Source organism: Alosa pseudoharengus, unplaced genomic scaffold (genome assembly GCF_046254945.1).
Source record: "Alosa pseudoharengus isolate Yale_2024_CS ecotype anadromous, Long Island Sound unplaced genomic scaffold, YU_APseudo_1.1 YU_APseudo_1.1_scf_22, whole genome shotgun sequence".
Classification (NCBI taxonomy): Eukaryota; Metazoa; Chordata; class Actinopteri; order Clupeiformes; family Clupeidae; genus Alosa; species Alosa pseudoharengus.
The window spans coordinates 13,740,875-13,758,422 of NW_027468680.1; the positions used below are offsets into that span (position 1 = coordinate 13,740,875).

General features: G+C 44.3%; 1 protein-coding gene across 2 annotated transcripts in view; it reads right to left on the bottom strand.

Annotated features, from left to right (window-relative positions):
* The window catches only part of arhgap5 (Rho GTPase activating protein 5), a 41,470-nt gene extending 26,434 nt beyond the window's left edge, over positions 1-15,036 (bottom strand). The window contains exons 1-3 of one of the 2 annotated variants that reach the window (XM_076300625.1): positions 14,948-15,036; positions 4,389-8,271; positions 3,454-3,601 (exon numbers count right to left, since the gene is read on the bottom strand). In XM_076300625.1, the coding sequence (XP_076156740.1) occupies positions 3,454-3,601; positions 4,389-8,102 (3,862 nt within the window). In that variant the 5' untranslated portion in view covers positions 8,103-8,271; positions 14,948-15,036. Of the gene's footprint in view, positions 1-3,453; positions 3,602-4,388; positions 8,272-11,929; positions 12,154-14,947 lie in introns of those variants that run through there. The other variant, XM_076300624.1, reaches the window with a different exon arrangement.
* Between the last annotated feature and the right edge of the window lie 2,512 nt (positions 15,037-17,548).

Here is a 17,548-nt window from a genome sequence, read left to right on the forward strand (position 1 = left end):
TCCAAAACACTGGACCCAAACAATCCATCACTGTCACAGAGCATCAAGCTGCTCAATGTTCGTGGCTCTCCCTCCCTCCCTACCGCCCGTTCTCTCTTTCAGTCTTGTTTCAAAAATGCTCCTAGACACACACACACACACACACACACACACACACACACACATACATTTTTACCATCCCCCTCTCCCCTTCTCTAATTTCCTTCTTTCTCTCTGCTCTTGCACAGCATTACACACACAGACAACACACATGTTGCTTACAAACTCTCTCTCTCTCTCACACACACACACACACACACACACACACACACACACACAGGCCCAGAGGCTACAACAAAATCAGGAAAAGAGCACTCCCTGTCACCCATCTACTTACACAGAAGTACAAAAAAACACTCACACCAAAGAAGAAAAAAAAACCTTCAAAACACCATTTTGCCGCAGACGCGCCGCGTGTGACCGCTGCATTCCGCTCTGGTGGCATTGCATTACCTCACCACCAGACTGCATGGCCTACTTCCACCGCTAACCACTTCCACACCTAACCACGGGCATTCCTGCACGCAGCCACCGCACAGCAACCCGCCACCCCATGCTCAGCGGCCTGGTTGACATCCTGAGACCGCCTTGCATCTGCCGACCTCCGCACACTATCTCCCTCTCCCCATCTCACTTTCTCTCTCCCTCCCTTTCTTTCCCTCTGTCCCTCCCTTTCTTTCCCTCTCTCTCTCCCTCCCTTTCTCTCCCTCTCTCTCTCTCTCTCTCTCTCTCTCCCTCCGCTCCTGTTCTGTCCCAGATCCTAAAATAGACAGTGACCTCTGACTCTCGAGGCGAACGTGGCTCAATAAGACAGACGGGACGTGATGGGGATATTGATAACACAACGGCGAAACAGTTTCCATTGAAGAACAAGCCCCCCTACCCACATGCCCCGCCACGCCAACAGATGAACGCTGTTAGGTAATAACAATGACGACACTGAAACGATTCCTAAGGGGTAGAGTGTATTTGTGTGTGTGTTGTGTGTGTGTGTGTGTGGTATGGGAGGGTAATCAGGTCCGGATTGCACGGATGGCTGAAAATGCCTTCTCCTCTTTCAACCAGGTGCTATCTACTCAGTGTGAGGTCATCGGCACATGAGTGACAGATCAGAGGTATGGCTAAATAACATGCCTGAGATTATTACATTGATCCATCACAGACAGGCAGACCTGTGGGGTGAGGGAGGGGGGGGGGAGGGCTGGGGGTTGAGTGTTTATGAAATGGAATTAAATGTTAAGCAAATAACAATGGTGTGGACAGCATGTGTCCCCACTCACCATTGAGTAAGAGTTATTACAACCAATCAGAATAACAGACATACCCCAGCTGCCTCAGGCCCACTAAAACAAACGCTGCCTGCCCACATTAGGCTAAGTGCTCGCAAAATAATGGCCAATGAGATTTTGTGAAATCAACATCAAAATCCATTTAATCATTCTGCATGCTGGACTGGCAACTACCCCCCCCCCCTTTCCTTGTCCTCCTCCTCTACTTCTTCTACCCGCTCCCCTCCTCCTCCTGCTCCTGCTCTCTGTTCTCCCTCTCCGGTTGCAACACAATTCATTTCGGGGAAACGCTTAATGAAATACTTGATTAAGTATGAGCATTTCAAGAGCATCTGGAGATTTGCCCCTTGAGCAGCCTAATGGGCTACAATTCTGGCAGGGGTGTCTGCGATTATGCCTGCGAGAGACAGAAAAATGCTCCTGAGCTAGGACAAACCGGACGGGGGGGGGGGGGGGGGTCAGTTGGGTGTTTCAGTTCAATTACAAACCCTGAGCCATCACGTGAGAGGGCAGGGTCCACCCAAACAGCATCTGCCAAGGGAAAGCACCAAAATGGCCACTGGCTCAAAGTGTGTCAGAGGAGCCATGCTGTGTTGTGAATTGAGGCTTTTCAACAGTGTTGTTCCATTTTGGTCCTGTAAAGAAAACCCTTCAGAAAATAAAGGCTTTCTATAGTAACTCTGTTTGGTTATGCAAGTCGGCCTCATTCTTCTTTTAAAGGAGGATAGGCCCTTGACAGCTTTTAGGGAAACACTTCAACTGCAACACATCTCATGAATATCCTGCTGGTTGGTGCTAACTGGAAAACACTCCATGTTTCAACAGTCACTCAGAGAGACGAAGGATCACAATTATCACCACTTCATAATATACAAGACTACAAAAATAGCAATCTAAAAGAGAGAGCAAGAGAGAGCTAGCATGAAAGGATTTCTGAACTTCAGATCCCTACAGGTTTCAAGCAACAAATAATAATCTTATAAGCTACATAAATGAGAGAAAGCTTCTTTGATACACCGCTGTGTTTTCAGCCCATCTGCAAGCTGTAGAGAAACTAGAAAGTGCTCTTACGACATGACCTGCTTTACAACAAGCAGAGACAATATGCTTTACTTCCACCTTCCAACTTTTGGGCTCAAAAAGCACACACAACAAAGAGCCTGAAGCCACAAGCAGACTTTGGCTGTGGTGTTTGTTTTTTCTTTCTTACTTCTACTGCTGCTCCCCATGTCTAAGCACAGACCCAACATGTTCTGCATGCACAATACGGGGACTCTTAAAATAACACGGCAATGAACTACAATGAAGTCTGTGCTGTTTTTGGATAATGAAGGTTAATGTGTCCATGCCAGATGTCACCCTGTCTTCCTCAATGATATCATCTGAAGGGCAAACCCTGAGTCGACGTTAAAAAAATAAAAAATAAAAACACAAAACCAGCTGCAACGTCTGACTCATTGTTGTCACTTGCTTGTAGGTACAACCACAGAAACCCACATACAGTCGATCAACCTCTTGCCTCGGCTGTAGGGTTAGTATTAAGTGCTTGCTACCGTGCTGTAAAAGCCCAGTAGTCAGTTGGTTAACGGAGAGAGTGTGCATTAATCCTCCTTTTTGTTTCAGCAGCACAAAGCAAAGGAAAATCCAATTAAAGGCCTCAAGACATATGGCTTGCTTAGCTTTTCGAAAGTAAACAAAAAGGAGAGAAGGGGGCATGAAAAAAAAAAAACACTGAAGGCCTTACTGGCATTAGAGCAACAACAGACGCATCCAGAATGACACACTTTGCCACTCATTTGCATAGGGCACAACGATTTGACTTTGCCATTCTGTAACTCACCTAACAGCTTGCCTCTATGTCTGGCTGTCAGTGCCAGTGAGGGGAGACGCCCCAGCCATCATTTAATTATAACACTGCTTTGCCTCCGTGCACCAGGACAGACACATCAGACAATCGATCCACACAAGAATAAAAATCAACAACAAGCAATCCATGTGAAGTTTAGGATCAACCGACCATGCAGGAAAAACACTTTGCCCGTAGTGGGGGGAAAAACTGCACACATTTTCAAAACTATGATGTGGTTACTCAACCCACTGTGATAAGAGAAGTGGAGTGACCTACCAGTGCGTTCAATGTAGTCCACACATTTGTCAATAAACAACGGGATTGGTCGATCTTGGCTGACCAGATTCTGCAAGGGCACACCGAAATAGTTGCTTTCCCAGTTCCTCCGCGTTGGTGGGTACAGAGGCTTGGTCGGCTTTTTTGGCTGTGCAGAGGGAACATAAGAGACAACAGTGAGGAGGGGAGGTCAGTTGTGACAGCAATTCCATTCTAACTCTGCTGTTACCAAGTTCATCTGTCAGACAACAAATAATAATAATAATAATAAAATAAAAAAAACACACAGAGCAGTTCTTCCATTTTTGTTCAACAGGATCTCTTCTCTGTCTGCATCATCTCCACTGAAAATTTGAAACAAGACTCAGCTGTTTTAAGTCCTGATCAGAGAAGAGTGTAAAAAAAGCAGAGGCCTACAACTACATGATTTGATTAAACTGATCACATAATGCATAATAGAGCAAAATGTGGGCAATATCATCAATCAAGCAGCTCTTCCCTGCTAGAGAGAAAACAGAAGGGAGGGAACATGAAGATTGTAACGCATTTCCGCCAATCCCTGGGAAAACTGCCACTAAACTGCTTTCAACATCTGGCCTGATGCAGTCAAAAGTACACTGTGGGATACCCACAAATTCCTGAACTGAATAAATTTCCTCTGACTACATTCACAACACAGGCAAAGCTGTAACGAATAGCACACGCACTGGAGACAGTGGCTTTTCAATACATGCTTTATGCTATTGATTACTTTGGACAACATAAAAATAAAGCAATACATCAACTGCAAATTATTACTCTTTTATCACTGCCAGTAAAGATGCTGCATTTAACAAGGTATTTTTACACAAGCATAGGCTCTATCACACAAATGCTGAAAATGTGGTGCAGTGAGAATTGGCGGCATCATTCTAACCCAAACAATAGTGACCCACCTTTTTTTCCTTCGGTGTCTTTTGCGCCTTCTTCTTCCTCATCTTCTTGTCATCCTGCTCAGGGTCAGAGGTGATGGCCGGGTTGTCTATGCCTCCCTTCCAGGGGTCCACAGGGGAAAGCAAGGGGTCTTCCTCGCTACCCCGATTTCCCCTCCCCACCTTCTTCCTCCTATGAGCAGGCCCCGACTCGTCATCGCTAATGTCAGAGTGGACGCGCCTTTGGTAGGCTTTTGTCTTGCTGAAGAGGATCTTGGACCGATGTTTGTACTTAGAAGGTCTCCTACTTCCCTGGGCCTTGGACAAGCGATCAAAGCCATTCTCTTCTTCTCCATGCAAAACATGGAGCCCACCAAACGAATTGCGCATCTTCACAATTCGACTATGCGTGTCCTCTGGCACAGCGTAGATGTCATCATTGAATCCCTTGGACTTAAGGAGCGTATCGGCCGGTTCAGCGTAGTTGTCAGATGCTTCAAGATCATCGCCATGGCCCATGGGGCCTCCTCGTACTCCTCTCTTATGAGTGTTCCTCATGCCAGCTTCGATGGTTTTGAGCAAATTTGGGTCCAGCTTCTTGACACTTGGCTTGGGAAGGACAGGCTTAGGTCTTACAGGGGGAGGCACTTTGTGGTTGCGCTCATGGTCACCCACAGGTGTGCTGTGGATGGGGTACTCATTCCCCTCGAGGTCTATCCTGCACTTGGTGCGTTCACTGGGAGTGGGCAAAAGCTGAACGTCATCCCCGATGGGGCTGTAAGGCGGAGGTCCCTCTGCGTCATCCTCTGAGTCAGGATAATAGTAAGCAGGCGAGTGGCTGTGGGGCGATTGAGGAAAGACGTCTTCACTTGCACCTGTCCCGTCCCGACTGCTATCAAACATGAAGGAACTCTCGATACTTGATTTCTTCTCAAGCACCTCATTGAAAAATGGTGTGAACACCTCTGTCTGCCGGTGGTACTGGGACAGGGAGTAAAGCGCTGTGAACTTTGCCGTGATCTCAGTGGCAATATGCTCACCCTCCGTCATCAGCTCTTTGATGGCATCGTTCTCAAAAAAGTCAGCCTGGCTGTCTGTGATAGCCACCATTTGGACCGGGATGACATCCTGGACCTCAGCCAAGAACGCCCTAAGCATGGCCATTGAGGCCTTGCGTCTCGCAGAGTAGACAAGAATGTAACCATGGACTAGTTCATCCTTCCTAATGCCAATGGAGGAGTGGTACGAGAGAACAGTGACTTGTATTCGTCTGCGACTGTCGCCAATGATTTTGTCAAGGATTAAGGTGTTGCTCTGACCAGGTTGACCGGCACTGCAGGAATGTGAATCCAAGAAAGGCGAGAGGATGAGATCTACACTGAATGGATCTCCACACATGGCACACATAACGATCCGCAGATCGGTCTCAGACAGGTCTTTGATGGAGGGCATGGGACTCACGTCAAAGTTGTGCTTTAACCCATCCAAAACACTTCTGAGAGCTTGCTTAATCTGGGACTCGTTAAACTTTCTTGGAAAAGTGCCAGAAGGTATGTCTATGAAGGTGCACTGTAGCTTATTGGCAAGCTGTTGGCCCTGATGCCTCAAGATGGGCATATTTTTGCAAACACTGTCTCTCTGGTTTGCCAGAATCAAGATGAATGGCATTGGCTGGGCAAATCTGTCTCTCCGGCTGTGTGCAATCTCTGCTCTGATTCGGCCAATACAGTCACCAATAAAATTCAGTGATTCTATGGAGCTGAAGACACAGAAACACCCATGAGGTTTAAAGGTTGGCGCCCATGGATGGCTCAAGAGCAATGAGTTTCCATCAACAGGCACAAGGTCTAACTCATAGATTTTGCCATCTAGCGTGTACTCATCATCTGTTGACTGTGCTCTGATTTCATTTGCCAGCTCTTGGGCGAGCCCATCCCTTCCCACGAGACACAAATTAATCTTATCAAAGTTGGCACTGTAGTAGAGATTGGAGCGACCATGGTCCAGTTGGACAAGCCTGTTTGCGAGGACCTGCTCAACTTTCAGATCTACACAGCCTTGACCGCTCAGACAAGTCTCCTTAGTGGGATGATAGACAAAGCCAATGTGCTTCAGCAACAATGACTCTCTATCTGGGGCAAGTTTTTGTAGGGCTCTGTATCTGGGTTCCTCGTTAAGTACAGTGTGGATCTCGCTCATTTTGTCACAGCTTGGGGTGGCATTTAAATCCAGGTCATAAAATAGCTCTGCATGCTCAAAAAGCATTTCCTGAAACTCCTCTTTGGCCCTTTCAACTATTTCCTGCTGGTGGCGGCTGTAAACATCTCTGCGATCAGATTCACTGATATACTTGTAAGCTTCGTCCTCCATAACAAAACACATGACCTCGTCCCATGGCTGCCCAGGGCTGATGAAGTGCACCCGCTCAAGGGTCCGCTTGAACCGCTCCTTCATCTCAACCCGCCTCCTTTCAGAGATCAAATGCTGGACGTGGTTTTGATATATCCTCTCTGCTTCCCCAGTTTTGAGGATATCAAAAGGCACCCTCCTATCAGTTTTGTCTATTTGATCTGACTCATCCCATGGGCCATGCTCCAGCACCACAAACCAGTACTGAAACTCCTGACGTGTTCTCATGAGACTCTGTGCCTCCGACCAGCTCAAACCTTCAATTTCATCAAGGTTATTAAGCAGGTTATTAAGAACTTTGGGCAGGCTGGAGAGATAATCCTCTCTCCTCCTTCTGATATGTTCTTGCTTGAGCTGTTCAATGTGCTTGGAAAATGTGTTCCTGGCCTTTCTGGAGCCTTCCAAGTTAATGTATTCCTCATAGTCAGGCTGATTTTTCAAAGAGTTGCTCACTGCCTTCCAGGTAGTATGATAATCTCGAACTGTTGACACTATAATCTTTTCAAACCTGTCGGTCACTGTGGCCACTAACTGCCTCTGGACTTTGTACGCATCCAAATATGGGATGATTTTGGGTTTCCCCCGTGTTTTGTCCATCTGTTGAATCAGAGCGTTAAAACAGAGGTCAACATTCACAGACGACCGTGCGGATGTCTCCACCACCAACAGATTCTTTTTGTTTGCAGCAAACGACTGAAGGTCCCGCAGATATTGCTCTACACACTCATCACATTTTGTTGCAGCAATGATGATGGGCTTTTTTGTCTTGGCCATCTGTGAGTAAAGACTATTGACAAATTTCATCTGGTCATCAAATTTCCTATTGCATCCCTTGCTCACATCTATGCAGAGTACAAAGCCATCAATGTTCAGCTTCCCATCGGGCATCTGCTTTTGGTCAAAGTCCTGCTCCAGGCCCAGCTGGTCTGTGCAAATATACATCAACTTCTCGGCAGACTGCAATTTCGAGGATGCAGCCCGCTTTGTGTAGGGCTGCAAGTTTGTGCTGCGGTGAGGCAAGAAAGTCTGATCGTCAATGAACTCTGTCTGTTCAATGATGTGTATTTTACACTCAAGGCAGTCATCGCCTCGGTGGAACACATCCCCCCAATAAAGGAAGTGATCATTGTTTACTACACGTCCACCAAAGTCAATTGTGCTCAACACAGAAGTGTGCTCTGTATAGTAGTCGTCCGCACTGGGACGCACGTATCGGTTACACAGGCAGGACTTGCCCACACCACAGTTGCCTTTCTCCTTCTCCGTCCCTGAGAGCCCAACTACACTCACAGCATAGGTTGGGGGGCGGGGCTCCTTGTTCTTGGCCATTATATTCCCCCTGTCATTGCCTTTACAGTCTCAGCAAAGATTTCCTGCAGGGTATAGATGCGTTTCCATTTGTTCAGTTAAGGTGCCGTTTCCATGGCTCTGAGTCAATAGGCAGATCGCTCTCTCCTGTTGTGTGGGGCAGTTGCTTCTCCCCGTCTTTATCACCTGCCTGTAGAATAAAGACAAAATGCAATTAAACAGGGAAACAATGTGAGCTGATATTATGTAATACAAACATATGCCTGTTTGCAAAACATAGTATGAGTGTATGCTCGCTCTCGCGCTCTCTCTCTCTCTCTCTAATTAGAGATAATGTGCCATTTTGGGTCACAAAAAAGCAGTTTAAGAAGGATTAGTTACAAGTTTTATGACTAATTCCAAGAGAGATTGTCAGCAGTTTGATAGATCTTGAAGAGGCAATACACTCTATTGAAGTTACATGATAATAGACAGGGCAGTGCTTGAAGCAGAAACATTAATGTAAATTATTTTAATGTATAAACACAGTCCACATCCAATTTTTGCAGAGTAAAATGCCTTGGAACATCAGCCTTTGAGAAGCAGTGACCTAGAAATACATTTGCTCTGCAATAGGCTGACAGAAGGGGGAAAGGACCAAGAACAGTTAGTCATTTGCCAGATGCCCTTTTTTCCAAGACAATCCATTAAGTCTGCATCAGCCACCCAAATACCTGCTCAAAGAGGTAGCGGGTGTTAAATCTTCAAAACTGAAGAAAATGCAGCAGACACTGCCAATGACATCCTCTACAGACATGGATCAGTAAGACTATAGAAGTAAGACTATTCTTGTAAATGGCAGTATGTTATATCAGCAAGTAGCCATGCAAAACTGAGATATCACAAAGTATCAACATATTCCATTAGATGAAGATCTTCATAAAGGTCAAACAACAGCACTCTGCTTGTTAAGCAGGACCAGGATTCAGTTCAATGCCTTGCTTCCTCTGCTGAATCTGTAATGATTTTGACTGGTTCTGTGATTTGTTTCTTTTGATAGATAGTTCTCTCCAAGGACAGGTTGCATCAGACACAAATGACTTTTACATTTTTAAATACATCATCTTGCCTCGTCCTGCTTCAAAAAGTGAAGCAATACGGTGGTGGCCCTGGGGCAAGAAGGGCACATGGCGCTTAAATAAACGACTACCGTTACTGACCTAAATACTGTGGCGATATCTAATACAAAATACAGCCAGGATCAGTCAAAATTAGATTTTTCAATGGGTATCAATATGCTAGGGCTACCCATTTAAATATGTTGCATTTAAGCAAGCAAACTGAAATAATTGGAAAATGTGTTTTAAGTCAATACAAAAACAAGGACACATTTGCACAACCTACCATGTGCTCTAATTACATTGTCTGATGCCCAGGCACACTAAAACATCTAACCAAAATGTCTAATTTTACTCTGGATCTTCTGTTTTTTCTTAACCCAGCACATAGCCTATAAATCTATAAAAACTCTGCAACTGCATTTTTAACTACATAAAAAAAAATTATGAAAGGAGTGGCCTTCGTTGTCTCTGTACTTGTACTCTGCACAATGACAAAGTTGAATGTAATCCAATCTAATCTCAGAGGTCTGCTCCATTCAGTCAAGTCAGTTTTTAATTTAAACATGCTATTTAAAGCCATAACCGTTTTTGAAAACAATTTAGAAAAGATAGGCTTTATTAGTGACACAGGCACTAGACCTAACACAAGGTCTTGGCCACAAACACAATCTACCAGATCCAAAATATAGTGTACACCTATGTGCTGATGGTACAGTGATGTCACAGTAACAACATAAACAACAACACACAGCACACAATGTGAAACGTACAGGTGACTGTATTAAGGTGGGCAACAAAAGCAAAGCAGGATTTCTTGTCGCATAAAAAACATGGTTTCTGGCTCCTTCCCTGGCCCAATAGTGATGGTGTAGCATTTTTAGTGTCTGTGTTAGTTTTTTACATAGCAAGCATTTATTGATGAGATTCTTGCTGCCGCTCAAGCCAGGCAAGTGAAGGTTAAATCATTACACAAGGTCAAGCCACCAATATTTTTTACACTGAAAAAGACTACTTATCCGGAGAGTTGCTGCATTTGCGGTGTAGTGACCCCAGATCGACAGCAGCCCTTAATCAACAAGACCCCAAGGAGGAGATGAAGGTATAGGCCTAAACCTGAATGCTAATTAAAATTTTGTCCTAGAAGCAGTGCATAGGATGACAATCCAAGTTGTCTTGTGTTTCATAAAGTCTGGGTGTTACATTTACACTAAGCTCTTTTGAACCTAGCTTGAAGGCTAAATCAGAAGGGTGAAGAGTGGCTGGCATAACCAATTTACCAGAAAGCATAGTACCATGACACAGTCTATATGTTTATTTAATGAATCAGTGTATCATCTAGTGTAAAAGTAATGCTCAATAAACCACCCGAAAGGGCCTACGGTCTAGCCTACTAATGCGAAAAGCCATAACCTAATAAAAAACGACGAAGCATGGGTATGACGATATGATGACAAATATGATCGTTAATGGTTGGCAGTAGTTTCGGCCGACATGCAAGTAATCGCTAGCTCTGCTCTGCAGAAACTTCAAACTGGTTTTGTTACTCCCGAGTAAGGAAGGAGAAGAGCGGTAGTGTAGACATGGAAAAATAAACTGTCATCTACGCTGAGAGAAAATAAACAATATAGGGAGACAAATAAATAATGTCACGACACTGTGACTGCTTGTGAACACGATCAAACATGCAAGCCGTTGGCTTCTCACCAGCATCTGAACAAGGAATTCCAGAGGTGAAGGCAGAATGACAAGAATTAAGAATGTGACTTATTAGTGGGTTGTAACCATTGACTGATTGTAACGTTAGCATACAAAGCAACCAAGTTACCTAAACAACGCATTATAAGAAGGTCGACCTAAACCCAGTTACACTACAATATGTTTGAATTTACAGCGATTCAACTGCACCTGACTGGTTTGGCTGAGACTGGCTGACATCCTTTTGGGTTACAGTTTGACATATTAGTAACAACGTTACGATGCAGCGGTCATCCGACGTTTAGGTTAGGTGTTGTTCTATAAGTAACGTTAGTAGAACAATGCAGTGCCATCTCTAACAAAAAACGCAATTTCGTAGAAATGATTGGTCGCACAGGAAAACGCCAGGATTCATCTTCTAGTGACGTTAACTGATATTCTAATGGTCGAGTCCCGAATTTTACATACCCATCTGCTGTCATCTCATCAGGTCACAAATCGCTAGTAATCTTAGCTGATGTGACACACTGACAACACCTTATCTGCTAGCTTGCTAGCAAGTCATCCAGTTAGTGTTACCCACTGAACTAGATCCCCATACCAACGAAGCATTATGTTCAGCTAACGTGTGTTAGCTAGCGTTACCCAGTTGACCAAGTCCACACACAGTGTCGATTTCTGGCAAGCCTTCACTTTCGTGAAACGAAAAAACAACTCTCGTGCAATTCTCTGCTGAATTATGGTCGTTCCAGATCTTGGTCAATGTTTGACGAAATCGTGCATATCGCCGCGCGCCCAGCCTCCTTACAGGGAAAAGAAAGATAATATGTGCCTGGTTAGCTAGCTAGTATGCTAGCCAACATTATGCCACACTGGACGCAGCAGTCGAACAATACACTTTCAGAGGCTAGTGATACTGCATCCATTTGAGTATTTCTGGAAAACAGCGAGATTTGATTCCTTTTGCTAGAACATGTCAAAGAAAGATCCACTATAACACTTACACTGACAATATAAAAGTCAAAGCAGTTCATTCCAAATACATTCCCCTACCTAACATGGTCGCTCCCAGCTCCCGACACTACGGAAAAGAGATATCATTCCAAGTGTCTTCTTTTATTTCCACGGATTCGGCTTTAAAACATTATCCTTGACATATTGTGGCCACGAAAAACATTAGTTCCTAAGAAACCTTTCAAAACTGTTTTTATCTTGTAATTTAACTATATTAGTGGTATGGGTGTAATCCGAGACTCGCTCCCTCCCCTCTCATTCCAGTCGGTAATGGCGACGAGGATGGATCCTGCTCTCACTCACACTCTCCCCCCAGTAACTTTTCCATTCGGCTCAGTACGGGGGCGCGTCGCGCGTTCATGGCTGCAGAGGAATCGTTGAGGAAAACACGTTTGAAGATTTTTTCTCGCTCTCTCAGAAGGCCGAATAATTGAATTGTTTGTGATTATCACTCGATGACGAATACCGAATCATTACCAAAAAAATCTTTCGCATTTTGACTTTTATATTAGGCCTAATCATTATAGCCAAACTAACCGGTAGGCCTAAGTCTGTCCAAACTTAAAATAGCACATTTGTCGATTAATCAATGGCAGTGCCACTTTTTATTCAACCTTCCCTATATTTTTTGTGTTACTTTGACTTGGGTGTGTTTCAGGTAGCCTTCGCTATAATTGGCTAGGAAATGAATCCCTGTCCCTGCACTGGCACAATGAATGGGCACCGCACTCTCAGTAGCCTATTTGCTAAAAGGGGTGAAGAGACTTTTTGTCAGACCTGCAGGCCAGTGTGTGTGTGTGTGTGTGTGTAATTGGTGCAGTAGGCTACAATTTAGAATTGAATGGAGTTTTTTTAGAGCTCTCTTTAAGTCTTCTATACAGTTTGGCATTGAGATCTGATGATCCATGCTTTTGTGGTTTGTCTTTGACCTATAGCCTATCACGCTATTTTACTCATTTTGCAAATGAATGGATAGTCCCAATTAATGATCCCTATGTTGTGGTACAGGACACATTACCATTTCATTAAATCTGCCTATATAGACCATTGCTATGATTGCACAACCACACCTGAGATCATTACTTTACATCCCCTGTCCATTAATTTGTTAGAAAGAAGCACCTACTGAGGATGTGGTGAGGATTCAGTTAAACTTGCTCACAGTTTTCTTAATTAGGCTTCAACCAAACTTTGGGCATGCTGTACTTTAACAAGACTGTTAATTTGTCCCTCTGTAGATTAGATCTTCAGTGAGGAGCGCATTTAATGGGGAAGAATATTCATCTTTTGGGTTTGTGAATAATATGCAATGTGCAAACTGCGATGTGTTTAGACGCAGTATAAAAGACAAATTAGTCGCGGCCATGTTTGACATATTTGGTGTGTCTATTTCCAAATGTTTGTAGGTGAGAGTGCTCTTCATTGTTACTAGGATGTTTGGGTGTGGACTCAAATCTGTCTCTTGCCAAATGCAGAACACAACTCCCCATGCACAGACTAGTGGGGGAGTGCAGGAAGACAGGCAGTGGAGTTTACATTTTCCTCAATGTTCATGTTTTCAGCCTTTGCCCTTTGAAAAAGCTATTTTCCCAACTCACTCGTTGTTAGAGCATTTGTGAAGATTTGTTTGTTGGGAGAGCGACTCAACAACAAATGATTCTCAGTGGTTAAAAAAAGTGAGCATTTTCCGTCTCTGCGCCACTGTCAAACAGCCAGTGGGAGTTTGAGACAAGATCCCTGTGTTCCCTCTTGGCTGGTGGCCATTCTGTCAATATGAACAAGAACAAGGAGATGGAATTTGATCCCAAGAACTCTGCTGTGGGCTCAAACGATAGCACATGTATGGCACTGTGTACTTCCTCATGGACCAAAAGTCGGGCAGTTTTAAGATGAACCATGTTGTTGTTGTCACATCTGATGCAATTAACTCAGAATGGTACCAGGGGACACGGATGAGGCTTTTACTGGGCTTTCAAATCTGGTACTCCTTGTATTCCTGTGCTGTTCTTAGTTTTATGGTTATCAGGGGGTTGTAATAGACAGATGCAAACCACCAGAGACAGACACTGTCTGATGTCTAGCTCTATGGTTTCATCATCATATTCTCAGCACTTTTTGTTTAAGGTTATTAAATTGGTAGTGTACAAAACCGTTTAATCAAAGTAATCTGGTAAATGCTTTTTAGGTTTATTTTACTCCAATCTCATTATCTTCATCTCATATCAACCTCAACATTTAAAACCCCTAATTCTAGTATTCAAATTCAAATCTCAGGCACATTGTTGAAAGAGCCTGGTGCCATTTCACATCATCACATTGGAGGCCTTAGTGTGAAGTCTGAAAATAAACATGCTACATTGTTCATTTCGAGAAGATGTAAAAACCACACCAGATATTTCCTCTCCTAACAACCTCCATATTTAAACTAGCCTACAAGTTAACAACCCAGCCTCTTCACTATATCCAACTTGAATGATAGCCAACCAATTATACCACAGGGTAAATAACTCTTATTCTCAGTATTGGAAAATTTAGAATTAGCTTATTATATAAAAATTGATTCTAGGTTCTGGGGGGGGGGGACTTAACTAGTATTCTCACATAGATTGATTGTGATTGTGACTGATTGTGCTAATGGAGCATACATAGGTTATGCATCTTAAAAATGGTTTTATCAGAGTTTTACGGCACAACTCTAAAAATCTATTGGTCAGAGAGTGGAGTCTTGTGTCTTTTTTCACTTTTTTCCAGGTGTATCATTGGAAAAGCCTTTACGAAATCACCATTATAAAAAAATATTCTGGCACAAAGTACAGATAGGAAAGACACAAAGTAGCTTTCCTATTCCTTTGGCTAACAAAATAAATCTGAAAATGTTGGTGCCGTCTGTGTTTATAAGCTGCCTCTTATCAGTTCATATCTTACAGTGTTTTGACCTCATTCTTTCTGCAGTGTCTTATCCCGTCTGGCATCATATTTGCATTTTCATCATCCATGAGAGGCAAAAAAGAATCAATGAAAAACAGATCACTGCATTTACACTTGACCTTCACTTACCCATGGCAGCTATGCAGTAAAGCGAACAGTCTGTTTATCTGATCAAAGCACAATTACTCGCTATTCCACTGGTGAGCTCAGGGTGTCTCAATTAAGATGGGGCAGATTATATCCATTGCCGCTGACACTGGCAAATGTAACCTTGAGATGTTCGATGTCAAGTGGACACTCGCAGCAGTTTTGGGGGAAGGCAGAGAACTAACACATTTTCAGATTTGTAAACGGTGCTCAGTGTGCTTCCCACCAGGCTTGCCAGCACTTGTTCTACCAGCTCTTTTCTATTGCAGGACCTGGGGCTCCTATGCAAATAACTGTTCCGTCGAGGGGGCGGAAAAGCATTTAAGCACCCCGCGTTATCTGCTTCAGCAGCGAGACTATCACTTTTGCTTTTATCTGTTCAGCCCACTTACTCTATGCCTTCCCTAGTGAAAATAGAACAGCACGACTCCCAGCCAGACACACCAGGAGTAGGGCCTTCTGATGAACCTAAGGCAGGTACTTTCACAGAAGTCAGCCGTGAATACTTGGAAGGAGAAACACACTCTTAAATAAGCAATGAGAGGCTATAGAGAGAAAATGGTGATGTGAAGCCTTGCGAAACGCAGAAGCAAATATTTTCAGAGTGCAAAGCTTCAGTACTGCTTGCAATTACTTGTGTGACTGCACAAGTAGAGACAGGCAAGGCAGTGTAAGCAAACACTGACAAATGAAACAATTAGCTATTTTCTCAGTGGGCGTCATGCAATATAGAGCCACGTCCTCAAGCACAGAGCCTCATATAAGGAATGGAAAAGTATATGTTGTAATCATTGTAGTGTTTATTTTTTTCAGAGCCTGTGCATTCAGAAGAGGGTGAGTATAGGTGGCATACTCATCCATTGTTTCAAGGCAACTAAGTGACCATGGATCACTATAGCAACACAAGCTTTATTTTTTAATTGAACCCTGAGGCGACTATCATGTGTACACCCACTCAGCTTCAGAGCTCAGTCACTCCTCAGATACCCTGCAGGCTAGATTGTTAGCAGAAGGAAGTGTGTTTGGGTCCATCTGTGTTGGGTAATATACAAAATTTTCTGTGTGTATGCATTTTTTTAGTCTGGGTGTGTGAGTGTGTGCGTGTGAGATTGATGCCTCACCCGCGTACAGCGTGCAGCGGGCACAGCGGTAGCTGACATCAAAAGCACAGCAGCAGGTCCCACCTTTACTTTGTCCTGTCTGTCTGCCCTCTTTTCTGTCTGTCTGCAACTCCTCCAATATACCCTTTTCCAAATCTCCTGGCTCCTCTTCTCCTTTACCGCCATGAATTATTCATTCTCCCCAGCTCCCAAATCTCCCCCAGAAACACTTCAGACTTGGGCAACTGTGAACAGTTATGCCGGGGAGTTCCTCCAGTGTCCTGTTCCTTTTGAGCCAGGCGTCGCTGCCGGCAGACAGACAGATGAGCCTAATCATCTCTGAAAAATAATAGACAGGCGCGCGGAACCCGAAGGCTAGTTTTTTTCTAAAGGGTCCATTCATTTGTGTTTTAATTACACCTAATGCACGTCTCTGGTGGCTGGCACTGTCATCTCTGCCTCTATCGCCTCTCTCTTAGAGAAGAATGCTGGGTGGTTTCAGAGCCCCCCTACAAACACACACACACACTCAAAGACATGGAACAGGAAGGAGCAATGACTGCAGCTGAGGGGGTCTCGCTCACAGCTTTGCCCCCCCCCCCCATCCTCCCCACCTTCAACCCCACACCCTACCCCCTCGCTGAGTGCAGAGGAGAGGAGGCAAGGGGAGCAGAGCATAGCGGACTGCATACATGCCCTCCCAGTGACGCAGCGCAATTGGAACCAGCTGCTGCTATTTACCCCGTGCAGGACCGCAGCTGCATTGGCATGGCAACCAGTCTATGCTCCGGCCCTGACGGGTGGAACAGGGTGGCGGGGGTCAAGGGGGTCTGGGGTGAGGGGCGGTATGTTTGGGGATGGGGTAAGGACGGAGAACTCTGTCACCTCTCTCCTGTCTGGGACCATTACTGCGCTGCTCATGTGCAGGAGACAAGACAGCTCCCCCAGAGCCCATTTGAGAGGTTCACAGACTCAAAGGTGGATGTTTCTTTGAGACCCTCACGGGGGGAGGACATGCACTTAAGTGGAAGGATTTTTCTCACTTGACTTTCAGAGAGTGAAAGTGTGTCTGTTCTTTTTCCCCCCTCTCTCTCCCGCTCCTTAATTTTGGAATGCAGGATGTGGCTTTTATAACAATGGAGGGTTATATTTCATTTGGGCCAGGCTGACAGAAGTAAAGTGGATGACTGGAATGAAACAGAGTCTAATTCAAGTGTATCCTTGAGTCCAAATGACAAGTATAGACTTTTTAATTCATTTATTTGAAACATGCATGGAAAGCCAATTCAGTTCTTCACTGCCCTTTCATATGTATTTTAAAACACGCAGACAGCATAACTACAAGTTCTTTGACTCAAGACTCCAGATAAGAGGCTTCACTTAGCATAATTTGATCAATAATAAATGCTATTCTGCTGTATTATATATGTGAAGATCACCACTTTGGATAAGTTACCAGAGTGAAAGTCTCTCTAATATGAGG